This window comes from Tachypleus tridentatus, chromosome 3 (assembly GCF_004210375.1).
Source record: "Tachypleus tridentatus isolate NWPU-2018 chromosome 3, ASM421037v1, whole genome shotgun sequence".
Lineage (NCBI taxonomy): Eukaryota > Metazoa > Arthropoda > Merostomata > Xiphosura > Limulidae > Tachypleus > Tachypleus tridentatus.
Window position 1 is genome coordinate 69,369,926 of NC_134827.1, and position 14,958 is coordinate 69,384,883.

General features: G+C 35.4%; 1 protein-coding gene and 1 long non-coding RNA gene across 2 annotated transcripts in view; one reads left to right on the forward strand and one right to left on the reverse strand.

Annotated features, from left to right (window-relative positions):
- LOC143247092 (mutS protein homolog 4-like) overlaps positions 1–14,958 on the reverse strand; it is a 97,118-nt gene that overhangs the window by 15,081 nt on the left and 67,079 nt on the right. The window contains exons 17-21 of the mRNA XM_076494544.1: positions 10,181–10,226; positions 9,588–9,712; positions 8,091–8,185; positions 7,369–7,416; positions 6,477–6,644 (exon numbers count right to left, since the gene is read on the reverse strand). Coding sequence (XP_076350659.1) covers positions 6,477–6,644; positions 7,369–7,416; positions 8,091–8,185; positions 9,588–9,712; positions 10,181–10,226 — 482 coding nt within the window. The remainder of the gene's footprint in view (positions 1–6,476; positions 6,645–7,368; positions 7,417–8,090; positions 8,186–9,587; positions 9,713–10,180; positions 10,227–14,958) is intronic.
- LOC143247093 (uncharacterized) overlaps positions 7,064–14,958 on the forward strand; it is a 34,487-nt gene continuing 26,592 nt past the window's right edge. Inside the window, exon 1 of the long non-coding RNA XR_013026367.1 lies at positions 7,064–7,159. This is a non-coding gene — a long non-coding RNA (uncharacterized LOC143247093). The remainder of the gene's footprint in view (positions 7,160–14,958) is intronic.

Genomic DNA, 14,958 nt, shown 5'->3' on the forward strand with positions numbered 1-14,958 from the left:
TAGGAAAATTATAACTTTGGACAAGGTACCTTACTTCTGCTTACACACATAGCTAGAATCAAACATTAAACAAGTGGAGGGACCTATGTGAGGACACGAAAGAAGCATTCTTCAAAAATATAAGAATACCCTAAAAGGGCAGATATTCACAGTAGAGGATCATACTTGAAAGACCCCACCACTTTTGTACTAGATATACTCCATGTCCAGTGTGGAATAAAGTATTGCAAAGATATGTGGCAAATGGGAGGAGCACATCCAAAAGAGAGGGGACAATTGCTGTATAAGGATTCAAACTGCCTGAGATCAGAGTCACAATCCCTTTGATGAACACTAACGTAGGTGACAATGAAAAGAAGGTGCCCTAAAATGTAGAATGGCAATTGCATCATGGACCATACAGGACAAGTTAACTGCATCTAAAACTCAATCACTGATGTTGAGGTGGGCTACAATCCAAAACACAGCTGCAAGGAACTGACACCCATATGGGAGCACGAAATAGGATCACACCATTGACAAGTTAAGTACAATCCAAAACCCAGCTAGCATTAACTAACGTCCATGTGGGGGTAGGAAACAGGTTCATGCCATCTTCAGCTGAAATTCAGCAGTTTGGCAGGAGATATCATTCCCAATAACCTGTGAATAGGGCATGTGATGGAAAAGTGAGAAAATGTTGTACCTATCTGGGAACTCAACACCCAGTTGATTGGAATGCTAAGAATGTCCATGTATTGTGAAATATCCTGCTCAAAGCCAATCAGACAGAAATCACCCCAGTAACATCCTCAACATATGACAATCTTCGAGGGATAAATGCAAGCGAAAGAACCATCATAACCTGTATGTTAATCCACCATGCCCCACAACATGGTAACAATAGTGGAATTGAGCAAGAGAACAGAGGTGCTTCTAATACACACATGAGGACTTACATTGATTGGACCAGTTCTGAATCCAAAACCCAGCCACTGGAAACTGACATTCATGTGGTTGGGGTAGGAAGAGGGATCCCAATCAAAGGGGTGAACTGCAATTTTAATAGGTCACTCCCTCAAATAAGACTTTCAGAGATGGAGCTTTAGATTGGAATAAATCTCATCTACACCTGCATAACACTATTCCCTACTTTAAACTGCATGGATTCATAATTATTTGCATTATATATATATATCAATCACACTTGGGATGACACCTTCCTTGTCCACAACTCCAGTGGCTCAGAACTGGAAAGTGGCTTATATCATACTACAAGAACAAGGGGTATAAAATGTGATAGAAGGTTCAGAGGAATTTCAACACCAGAAACAGCACAATGGGTAATTAGGAAAGCCTATTTTGAAAAGTAGATCTCTTCTGATTTATTCAGTCTAAGCAATGGTAGTAATGAGCAGCTATCCCCATATGCTTTATTCGAGAAGTCCGTGGGTCAGTACAATCCAGTGTAGTCCACATGCCTGACTGAAGAATTTCTTCCACTGAATGATGAAAATGTCATCCCATGAAAAAGGTAAGTTTTCTAATCTAGCAAGATGACAAAAAATTGTAAGCAAGTAGAATTAAAAGCTGGATCTAATTCAAAGGGTAAAAGGAAAAAAGTCACAAACATAATGATGTGAAAGGAACAAGACCTACAAAATAAAGAGCTGTGCAGGAAATATAACAGTGAAGAACAATTTTGGGAAGGAAAGATCAATCCAGATTAATAAATATTTAACATGAACATTGAAGTCCCTAATCAAATGGCCAAGTGAGAAAGTCTATAATGAAGTGAACAATGAGTCGAGTAGGTAAGAATCCCTAACAAAAGTGACCAATAAAGGAATCTGTTCCACTTATTCTGATAAATATCCATAGAGGAAGGGCAAATGGAATGAGTTAAAAACAAAGCAATTTGCTATGACAATCAGGATCTTCTTGCCAAGGATTGTCGTAAAGGTGGAGAGTAGGAATGGCTGGATAAAATACTGGTAGGACCAAGGTTGACGTAGAAAAATGGAGTAAGAGGAAGAGGTAATAATAGTGGGGCAGACTGAAGCTGGAGCAGCCACAGAACCAACAGTTGTGCTAGCCAATAAGGAGCAATCAGAAGAACTTGATATGGAATGGTATGGATGACTGAAATCACCCTGGAATGGAGACAGACACATGGGAGAATACACAAATATTTTTGTTGGTCCAATCCTGGCTGAATGCATCAACAGCTCATGCAAGTGGATGAGAAATTAGAGATTAAAACAGAGGCAAGTTGGTATTAAGGGATGTAGCAAATTCATCTAGGTGACAAGTATTTCCCTGAAGGCATAGCCACTGGAAAACGTGAGGACCATGAGACCATCCCATTGAATAAATTTTGTCAAGTGGGATAAATGATCCATGATGAGGTTGAATGCACACAGAAAATTACATGAAATGTGACAAATACCGAGCATGTGGGTCCAAAAAAAAAGATTCAAAGTTTAGAGGTGCTGTCTTTGTGATTGTTATAAGCTACCAGATAATTCCTGGCAAGATGGATAAAATGGTCCAAACAATGATGTATGGCCAGAAGCTCCAGGGTGTTCATACAGTAAAACTTCTTAGCCAGCGACTACTGACTTGAAGCTTCCTACTGATTAATTAATGCTACTCAATCATAGAGGGAAATGTGTGTGAAGATATTCAAATCCAAACAAGTGGGAGGAAGTGGAACACACAACATTATGTAGGTCTTATCCAATCACCAATGTAAATCGTCAACAAGGAAAGGAGGAAGGGAACAAGGAGCATCCAAGACGACCTATGCAATGTTCCATTGGTCTTGTAGAGTCTACAGAAGAGATCTCACACGTGCTCAATCAAAGGGAACAAAGGTTTCCATAGAAGATAACATCCACAAAGGTGATAGCCCCTCATGAACAGTAATAGAGGGAGTAGTAAGGACATGAAGAAATGAAAGCTCCATCAAATGGAGTAAAAGAGCATTTTGGATTCATTTGAAGTGAGTGTTTAAAAAGAGATTGAATTAGACAATATATTGAGTAGATACAAAGAACAAGGAAGAACTTCTCCAACTTGAAAAATCAACCCACCTGAGCTACCTCCAAAAGCAGCAGATGAGCATGATAAACAGACTCCCATTGTGAATAAGCCCGTCATATATACAATAGTATTAGCACAAATCCTGAGCATATATTCGATAAAAGTATTAGGGTGCAAAATTTTTACTCAACCCTGTGATTAACAAGCTGAAGACCAATAAGATATAGGGATAAGATATAAACATTTGAGACATCAATCTTATTTATCTGTAGACCTGGAGAAAAAGCCCACTTGAGGGTGATCAAATATTCCGTGGTAAAGTGGAGCAGAATCAAAAATTGGTTGAGGTGCAACAGATTGATCACAGAATGCTAGTTCCTAGTTGTTTTGGGTATCACAAACATCGTGGAATAAGAACCTGGAGAAGGATAAGATGCAAGTTTGATGGCTTTTTGGGAACATTTTGTACTGCCTTGGATAGATGTTGACTGGTGATAGGATCTGAAGGCAAGAGAAAGGGTGTGTGCCTGAGATAATGGAGGAGAGTAATGGAAGTGGATGACAAGTTCCTTGGATAATGCTTTAATTACCCAAAAATCTGAGGCAAAAATCTCACCACAGGTAAACAAAATTGGCTTAGTGAGGTCCCACTGGGCTGAAACCCATTAACACTGTTAATGTTGGAAACATCTCCATCTGCATTGAATAATACAATGACTGGAGAAACCACCTGGGGGTTGAAACTGGTAAGGGATGGGAAAAAGCAGGATAGAAAACAGCTGCAAGAGATTGTCTCAACTCTCTGAATGGTACAAACCAACCAACCAATGATGAAAGTGTCTATTTCTGTATCACTGATTCTACATTATCAGGGGCTATACATATAAGTCCTGAAGAAAAGTAGTTGGGAAACAAACTTGAAATCTACAATGTCTCTCTCTCCAGAATATTCCAACAGCAGATAAACTATGTGTATAAGGAAAGAGCCAGAAAAGACAAATTTGCCAATCCCAAATCCCCAGAATCTTAGCAGAGCACCTCAGAAAGGAGATGGGTAGTAGACAAGTACCATAGGAGTGTTGATAGGGTAAAATAAAGGCAGAAAAACTTGGTGAGGGCTAAAAGAACAGGATAATCAGGATACACCCCACATACAGGCAAAAGCAATTCCAATTGTTGAGAATCAAGAAATGGAAATTCAGCCTGATGGTAGGCTAAAGTAAACTGTTCCAAAGTCCATGCACAGAGAGGCATACTAGTGCTCTCATGCAGCTGAGATAGAAAATGCTCTGCATGAACACTATTATCTGATGAAGGAGGAAAACACAAAATACTGAGAGAAACAGATGTAATGGTAATAAGGAAAGAAGAGGTTTATAAGAAATTGGGGAAATTGATAAAACAGAACATACCAGCAAAGTCAAATCCAAAAAAAACATATTAGGCATAGCTAATTCTGAACTGGGGCCATAGGAAGATATGGCAAAACCAAATGGGAACCTAAGGTCGGTAACCTGCAAAACATTTTTGCTTATAGTGGGCAGAACTGAACGAGAATACCTATATCTGTGAGAGGAGGTAATGAAATATTCTTTCTACCTGAATTAGATACATTTTTTTCATAAAAATTTAAAGGGAAAAAGAGCTTATTAGCTCACCAAGGGCATGTCTTCCAGCTGCAAACCTCACCTTACTGTTCATGTATTCATCCAATCGTTTCTTAAACTCATTTTCTGTCTCCATCACCCTTGAAGGAAGCTCATTCCAAAAGACAAAACACCCTGTTTGAAAAGTAACACTGTCTAATCTGTAATCGACTCTTATATTGCCAAAATTTGAATTGAGTTTTTACCATTAAAAATAAAAAAGACGTTTGATGGATCTATATTATAAATACCCTTAATGATCTTAAACATTTCAATCAAATCTCCTCTGTTCCTTCTCCTGGGCCTGGCATGGCCAAGCGCGTAAGGCGTGCGACTCGTAATCCGAGGGTCGCGGGTTTGCGCCCGCGTCGCGCCAAACATGCTCGCCCTCCCAGCCGTGGGGGCGTTATAATGTTACGATCAATCCCACTATTCGTTGGTAAAAGAGTAGTCCAAGAGTTGGCGGTGGGTGGTGATGACTAGCTGCCTTCTGTCTAGTCTTACACTGCTAAATTAGGGATGGCTAGCACAGATAGCCTTCGAGTAGCTTTGTGCGAAATTCCAAAAAAAAAAAAAAAAATCGTTCTCCTGTTCAGAGAAAACAACTTTAGAGATTTTAGTCTCTCCTCATAGGAAAATCCCAACATTCCAAAGTTTTTCTGCTTTATTCTTCTGATAAAGAATAGTGAACTATTCAAAAGTGTTTGAGTTTTGGGTCTTTAAAAAAAAACATTGCAACTTTTGTGTGTGATTCTGTGTGCTAACTTCTTAATCAAAATTAAGATTTTAAGGTATCATGGCTCTTCTCTGAACTTTCTTCAACAATTCAATCTCCTTTTAGCTAAAGTACACTGTTTAGATGACTTAGGTGATTTTTTCTTCAAACACAGTATATAATGTATTCCTATTTAAATATAAACAATATTATGAATTTTGAAGATCTATATGTATCACCTTACATTTTAGATAGCTAAACATCATATGTTATGTATTGGATCAATGCATCAAATGATCCAAATCTATTTGTAACTCTGCAGCATCTTTGAAACAGTTAGCCACATCAAAAATCTTAATGTCATCTACAAATTTCAAAATGAGTCAATATATTTAATAAAAATTGCAAACATCAGAGGACCCAACACAGAACCATGAGGTATGCTACTTGCAACTGTGATCCAGCCAGGTCTATTTCCATTTATCTCTGCTTTCTAATCTCTAGCTAATTTTGTATCCAATTTAATAACATTTCTCCCACATCCAAAGATTTCATTTTTATAACAAGTCTTTTGTGAGCCACCTTGTAAAATGTTTTCTGAAAATGAAGATAAACCAAATCCACAGCATTTCCTTCATTGCAAGTTGCAGTAACATCCTCAAAGAATATCAGAATATTTGTTAAATATGACTTTCCTCAGTGAGACCATGCTGGCTATTTGACACTATACCAAGCTACTTAAAGTGACTCTGCATTGCATCTTTAATCACACTTTCCAAAACGTTTTCAGCTACTAATGTAAGACTAACTAGCCTATAACTGCCTGGATAATCTTTATCACCTCCTTTAAGTACTGGAGTAACATTGGTTAACATCCAATCTTCTAATATTCTTCCACTGCTCAATGACCTATAAAAATATTACAGATAAAATCTTTCAGTTCCTTTAAAACTCTAATATAAAAGTTTTCTAGTCCAGGAAACTTATCAATTTTTAGGTTTCCCACTTTCTTTCATATGAAAGTAGAATAGTTTGATTAGATTCACTTACATCTAATATGAATGTAGGGCAGTTTCATTAGGTACACCTACCTCCAACATAAATGTAGAACAGTTTGATTCAATATCATCATTGCTCCTAATTCTGGAGAAAATCTGTCTAGTGATTCGAAAAGAAGCATATTCAGCTGGGACAAAACAACCAATTTGGGCCATGATCTGTAGTAGTGCCACCTGTTTTAAGTAAGTTGACTTGCCACTCTATTGGAATTAAAAATAATCTAATTAATTAATAGCAATATGACTTCTTATAAGAAGCAAACATGAACAAAACATGAATAGTTGGTAGTCATAAGATTTGTTATAAGAAGCAAACAATAAATACTGCACTTAGCAGTCACAATTTACAAGAAGTAAACATGAACCTACTTCACATAGCAGTCATGTAATTTATTACAAGAAGCAAGCATGAACCTACAACACTTAGCAGTCACATGATTTGTTATGAGAAACAAACATTGAATTATGGGGTGGAACAAAGCTGGCAAAATATTAATCATTTTCTGCAGTTATAAATGTCTTAAAATATGAGAATGAAAAACATATCAATGAAGAACTATTTTTGATATTTTCACTTTGTTACCTATATATGATTTGTTTCTTTGTTGTAAAGAATAAAAGTACACTATAGGCTATTTGTACTTTGCTTATCCCAGGTATCAAAATGTGGTTTTTAACATTCTAAGCCTACACACTCATCACTGTGCCACTATGGGGTAAGTCTAAACGAACTAAACTAATAACATTAGATTACTGAAATATTTCCTTCTACACTAAGTTTTTTAAAACTTGAACTTACTTCAAAGAGGATTTTACTGATGGGTACCTGGGGTTTTCCAAGGAGTAAGTACTGAATAATAAATATACAAACATTGTGAATTGTTTACAATTCTTGAGACTTGAAAACCAGAGAGGAAACACTTACCATGTTAGGCCCAGTGATGACAAGAAAGTTGTTGTTTTTGGAAATAAACTGAAAACAAAACTTTCCATTTAAAAAACATAATTTTATAAAATTTAAATAATAGCCTGACATTCATATTTACCATAATAATATAAAATTTCTAAATATTACTGAATTAAAATCGAAATTATTCAATTACCAAATTAAGATCTTTATACACTTTCTGCGAATTCAATTTAAAAAGAAAGTTAGCTTAAAAATACAGTAAACAATCTGCTGTTCAGGAGCCCTTAAATTTTAGGCTAGAATATGAGTAAATAGTACTTCTGAAAAAGGGAAAAATTATTAGAAAGGAAATGACGCATAAAAAAAACTTTTCTTTAAAAATGGAAGCGCTATTTGAAATTTTATGATAGCTATAATCAAATCATTTTTGTGCTAGAATTATGCTCTTAAAACAGGATTAACAATTAAAAATGCAGATAAACAGAAAATGGTATTTGATTATAAATATACATACATCTGTAGACCAAGTTGTATACTTAACTATGAAGTAATACTTGTTTTGTACAACAAAAATAAAATGCATGAGGGGGCCTTATATTATTCACTGTCCCTGGGCCTCAAAGTGTCTTAATTTACTACTGGGTAGCAGAATGTAGTTGAATTTTTTTTCAGAATAGATGACATTAATTTTTAACATGTATTTCTGAAGTTACCACCCACAAAAATTTCATACCTACCGTGTTGTTAGGAACAAAAGAATCTATCTGTATCTTTTCAAGAATTGGATGATGTCCATTCTTAATAGCTGTTGTGTCCGTAAGCTCAGGCCGAACTGTAAATATTAAAGGGTACAAATTTAAATCTTGGTTTATTCTGAAACACTTAATAAAAATAATATATGTATCTGTATCTGTTCAAATTTCAACAGGTCCTTCTTGACAAAAAACAAACATATATTACTATACATAATCTAAATATATCCTTAATTGGAATTTCAGCAGATCTGTTGTTTGCATAGCTACCTAATTAATTAATTAGCCATTCTTAACTATAAATGCTGATAAAAAAAAGGATAACAAATATATCAGCAACATCTGTTACCTACATGACTACATTTAACCAAATGCAGGATGAGCTGTCAGTTATAATTTACCAACAACATAAAGTATATAGGGTGTTCTGTGGCAAACTGCAACTGAAATATTGGACCTTGCTAATCATTTGGCCACACATGATCAGTTAACTTAACTATTCAAACCATTTATGTTTATATGCCAAGTCACACATCAAAGTGTTGACTGAAGTAACTTAGATATTTCATATGATGAAAAAACTATCATGAACTCCAGAATATATGTTTGTTATATATTTTGTTACTCATTTCATTTTAAGAATTTCTTTAGGCTGACATATTACTTACATTGCTAAACTCATAACATGTAGCAAATTATACACTTTTAAATTTATCCTACACATCAGTGTAGAGATATTGAAAAATAAATATAACCTGGTTCTGCAGCTTATGCCATTTTTTTCAACAGTTGTTTGATAACTGTTGGTTTTTAAGTCAAGCAAGTTAGAAAACGTTTTGTATGTTTAATGTATGAAACGCATTTAATTAGAGCAGTTGATATTATATATTTATGTACACTTGATATTACATAATTACTTCAAATTTTTGTCTTTTTTTAATTTACGTTACTTATTTCCAGTCACAATTGTCAGTTTTGTTTGTGTCCTGAAACGTTAACATTTAAACACAATTTGATTCTAAACTAAAGAACTTCTACTTTTTTGTGTATTATTAATACTAACCTTTTATACTAGATTTCACAACAATAATAGGAATTTTAGTCAATCATAGCTTTCATCAGATGAAATATAGAGAAGAGTGAAGGTTATGACAATTCACTGTGGGTAAGAAGTTTAAAATATTAATACTTGAGAAAAGAGTATATTAGAAAGTTAAAGCTTTAAAGCATTTACAATAAGTAGACACAGTATAGTTATGATGTAAGGAAGCAGGGAAGTATAGAATTAATACAGTTTGTATAGATACACTACACTCGTTAGTGAAGGATACAAGAATTTACCCTAAGTAGACAAGGTACACTGGTAAGATAAGGATACGAGGGTTTACTATAAGTAGATGCAATGCACTGATGAGCTAAGGATATAAGGGTTTATCATAAGTAGACACAGTGCACTGGTGAGCTAAGGATATAAGGGTTTACCATAAGTAGACACAGTGCACTGGTGAGCTAAGGATACCAGAAAGTCTAGACTTGATACAGCTTCAGCTAGCTTGTATAAACATCCAACGTGTTCTCGTATCTTTGTCAATAGTTCTGACATTATTCTAGAAATTGTAAAACAAATAAAAAGTTGTACTTTCCATTAAAATAAAAAATTTATTTCAACTATCTAATAAACAACTGAAGTGTTCAAACACTATCCACCACCATGTTTAAATAATTTGGCAATATTTATTTTTGACATATTTATTATAAGCTGGAATATCTCACTTCATAACGTTTTCAAATAAGACCCAAAATAGATTACAAATCTTCTTTATTCTCCTGAAGAATAGTCAACTATGCAAAAGAGCTCAAACTTTGGGTCTTGTTTGAAACATTACAACTTGTGTAGGTGATCCTATGTGCTAGCTTCTTAGCCAGAATTTATCTTACATTGTATAATCATATTCCTATAATAATAATGTAGTTTTGAAAAATAACCTTAACATCAAGTTTACAAAAGGTTTTCATGCAGTAATGAAATAGTCATTGAAAATTTGCTCATGAGGCAACAGAAATAACATACTTACACATTACTCATTAAGTAGATCTCATTTAAAGACTCACGAATTCTGTCTGTAAAATAAATAAACACTAAGTACATATACTTGAAAGTTATAAAACTTTGTGGTTATATTTTACTTTGATATTTCAATATTAAGGTATGGATATTCCTTCTATTTATGTATTATATATTAAAAATTTTAAATTGTAAACTTGAAAACACAGATTCAGTAGATTACAGATTCAACATAAATGCTGTATATGCAGAGTAAATTATGAATAGAATATAAACTATTACTTTCCTCATTAACTTAATTATCTACATAAGTATAATAGCACTGTCTGTTCTCTGTCCATGTAACTACTTTACAAGGTGTGGATGAATCTCTGCCAAAATTGATATGAACGTTCGTTAGGTTCATGAGGAGACATGTAGAAGTTTTTCAGTTTTGTATTTTGCAGTTTTTATGAGCGTTATTTTACTGTTACTTCTCTCCTTGTAGATTGATCTTCACCAAACTTGGTAAGAATGTTCTCTGGGTACTTGTGAAGTTTCATGCAAACTTGCTGTGTCTCATTTTGTGCTTTGAAATGTTTACAGCCATGTTTCCCTTTCTTACAATTGCATATAAGGAAAAAAAATATTGTGTTCTAAGATAACCTTTCATTAATAATGAATTAGCTCACATCGAATGGATGGGTACTGCAGCTAGTATAAGAATAATCTATGACACATCAACTGACAAAAAATAATCTGTGGCATGCCTATTGACATGTAAGAATAATGTATAGATTTTTATTGACATGTGTGGATAATCTATAGATGTCTACTGACATATATGAATAATCTATACAAGCCTACTGACACTGGATAATTGACACATGCCAATTGATATAGAAAAAGAATAATATGAATCATTTTGAGGCACTTTTATTGACATTCCAAATGCTTGTAGGGGAGAAAATTGAATATCCTCTGTATATTGTACACACACATAACTTGCAGCAAGGATATGCACATTAACAAGTGTATACTAGAAACTTCATAAAGACACTTGTCCCAAATAAGAAACTCTCATGTGACAAGTCAAATGGGACTCAGTGACAAATTGTGATATCAATTGGTTATATAAACAACTGCTCTTGTTGCAGAAAAAAAAACTTGCAGAAAATTTACCTCAAGAATGCTAACTGCATCAATGGAATGGTCAACAAAAAGGAGGGATACATGGAAATAGGCAGCTGATTAATAGCTTCTGACAAACTCCAATTAGTGTTTAGTGAATCAGCATAACTGAACCAATTATATGAAGGGCCTACTTTAGAGTGATCCTGGAGAGTTATTTGAGATATCTGGAATGAAACTGGTGTTTCGTTTCGATAAGAAGACACAGAAAAAATATGCTAAATTTTATATATCTGTGAGAGGTAAGAACTAGACATTATGGAAACTGTAGAAATAAAAAAAAAAGCCTAAAGAGAAATCAAGAAAATTACTAAATGGCTAAGCCAACTTAAGCTCCTCCCCACTTCTTTGTTCAAACATATATATAAACCCTGCTACAAAACATTTCAGCCAATACCTGATGATGTCTTTAATGGCAAAACTATGGTCACAATAAATTCATGGTCATTTTTTGTCAATTTTTAATTCTAGTTCAATGCTGCCCTCTTATTTGAAAAAAAAAATTGCATGCCACAAGATTTTCACTCCCACAATACTGGAGTAGTCAACCCAAGTGAAATTAAGTGAAGGACGAAGGACACCCTGTACACATTTGAGTACTTGTTGATGAATTCGGCTCTAGACCCAAAACTCAACTACTGGGAACCAACATTGATGTAAAGGTAAGATGAGGGATTCCAATTGCATGGCACAAATGGTGATTGGTTCAGCTCTGAATCCAAAACTCAATTGTAAGGAAACAACATCTCTATGAAGGTAGGATAAGGTATCCTTATCAGAACAACATAATTGTAGACATGATGTTGATTGGTTCATCTCCAAATCTGAAACTTAACCACAAAAAACTGATTTACATGCAGGGATAAGATGAGATCCAACTTATTATGAAAGTGCACTCCACAACTAAAACAACTCCTTGAATAAACAGATGCAGTGATGGACAATAGCTCATTATCTACACCAGAAGAATACAACTGTCTTATTCTCAACTGAATGGAGTCTTTATTGTTTATATTGCATATTTCTCATTTAGGAGGATACTTCTATGGTCCACCACACCAGCAGCTTGGAACTTGAAAGTTGTAAGAACTCTCTTACAACACTGGAGAAAATAAAGAGAATATATAGTAGAGAGTCTAGTGGAAAGTTCAGGCCAGAGACAGTGCAATGGGTGATAATGAAACTCTATTTATGCAATTTAAGGAACTGCAGGGATGGGCAGCAATCCTCTTGTTCTTTGCCCACAAAGTCCATGGGTTAGTATGGTCTCAAACAGGGATATTTGGGAAGCAAAGATATCATGAGAATAACATACAAACAACCTTGTGGAACAATCCATCTCTAGTTTATGTGATTTTAGTGAACTGTGTGCATTTTGTGGCCATGGAAATTACGAAAACTGAAGATAAAATGGTCTTATTGTGAGAGTCCATGAAAATTACGAAAACTGAAGATAAAATGGTCTTATTGTGAGAGTTCTAGAAAATATAAGTGACTGAAGTATACTTCGACAGAGCTCATAACAAAGCGAGATACTGGTCAAAACATAGGTTAGTTAGTTGTTAGGCATTCTATAGTGCAAAGTAACTAGGCTATCTGTTTGTTTCTAAATTTTGTGCAAAGCTACATGAGAACTATCTTCACTAGCCATCCCTAATTTAGCAGTGTGAGACTAGATGGAAGGCAGCTAGTTATCACCACACACTGCCAACTCTGGGGCTACTTTTTTACTGTTGAATAGTGGGATTCACCATCACATTATAACACCCCCACAGTTGAAAGAGTGAGCATCTTTGGTGTGATGGGATTGGAACTCGCTACCCTCAGAATATGAGTTAAGCACCTTAACCACCTGGCCATGCCAGGCTGGTAAAAAATTAAAAGTAAAATTATTAAAATTTATAAAAAGGTATTATTAAAATAAAACAAAGTCTAATTTTTGAAGTATAAACTTAAATAGCATTAAAAAGGTCCCTTAAAAAACTAAAAACATTTGTATGTTGGACAGTGTCACCGTCACCAATGACACTGCTCAGTGACAAGGGTAAACATGTGGACAAAACATGTCTAAAATGGTGCCATCATTGAAAGTCATAATGATGGCATGACAGTAAAATGTGGACTATTGTGACCTGAGTATCACATAGACCACACATTGGTGTATAACTCTCAGATAACAGAAAATGATGAGTTAAAAACTATGGCCAATGTGTAGTCTAGTTAGGGTATCTTGACAGCCAAAGTCCAATAAAGGGTTTTATCTGGAAAAGCTTGTTTTCACGTTGCTCATTTCAAGTCGACTGCCAACTAGCATGAAGCTTAGTCTTAAATACAGGACCATAGTCCATGTATGGAACAGGCATAGCAGTGATAGCGCTAGAACTGATGAAGTTAGCTGCAGTGTAGGTGAGGTTGTTCCTGCAAATACCAATGTGGTTTAGTATCCAAAAGAACTGGATAGAAGTAGATGTTAAAGAGAAATGGGCCAGTCGGTTTTGAATATTAGCAAGAACAAGGTGAGAACTAACATGAAGTGATTCCAGGGCCAGTAAGGAGCTAAGCAAGTCGGTATAAATAATACAATTCGAGTATTGTTTAGTTTCTATGTGATCCAGGGTAATAAAAATGGTGTAGAGTTCATTAGTGAACACAGACTCTGTAGAGGGAATTCTATGCACAATCACCAAACCTCAACAAACCATGGCAGAGCTCACAGAGTCACCTGATTTCGAACTATCCTTATAAATGGGAATAGTAGGATGGTTCGAAAGATGTTCAGCAAATAAAAGACAGTGTTTCCAATCGGGTGTATCTACTTTTCTCAGATGATTTAAAGAAAGGTCACATTTGAGGATTGTAATAAGCCATGGTGAGATGGGCTGATCAGAGGATACAGCAATGTTATCCAAGGACAGACCCAATTTATCCAACTGTATCTGGATATGAAGGCCAAAAGGAACAATGGTAGACAGTCTGTTCTGAATAATCATGGCCCACTGAGAAAGAAAAACACAACCCCAGGTGGGATGCGGTAGTAAGGATCAAAGTTTGAAGCATACAGTAAACACAGTTGCAAACAATGGAGGTGTAGAGGAGATTCATGAGACTGCATACAAATTCTGGACTGGGAAAGTGTGGAAAGCCCCAGTGCAGAGCCAAAGCCTCTGATGATGAATGGGGTTCTGCATCTTCAAGGTCAAGGTCATGGCATAGCCAGAGACCAGAAACTCATAGTCCAGTTTTGATTCATATATCTTTAGCATAGAACATCAATCCACTCCCCATGAGGTGGAAGAGAGGACATGGAGAATGTTCAGTGCCCTTGTACACTTGACTTGTAGCTGCTTGATAAGGGCAGCTTATTGTCAAAGATAAGCTCTAAGAACTTTGCCTCAGGAACCACATGAAACACAATTTCACCAATGTGCAGTTCATGATTGGAGCGAATACCCTGTTGGCAGCAAAAGTCCATACAAATGGTTTTAGAAAGAGAAAAGAAAACCAGTTGCTGTGGTCTGCTTAAGTAAATGATTGAGGGCAGTCTGTAGCTGCTGCTCAATAAACCTGACATTTGATGACTGACATGAGATGTGAAAGTCATCGACATAGAGCCCATTT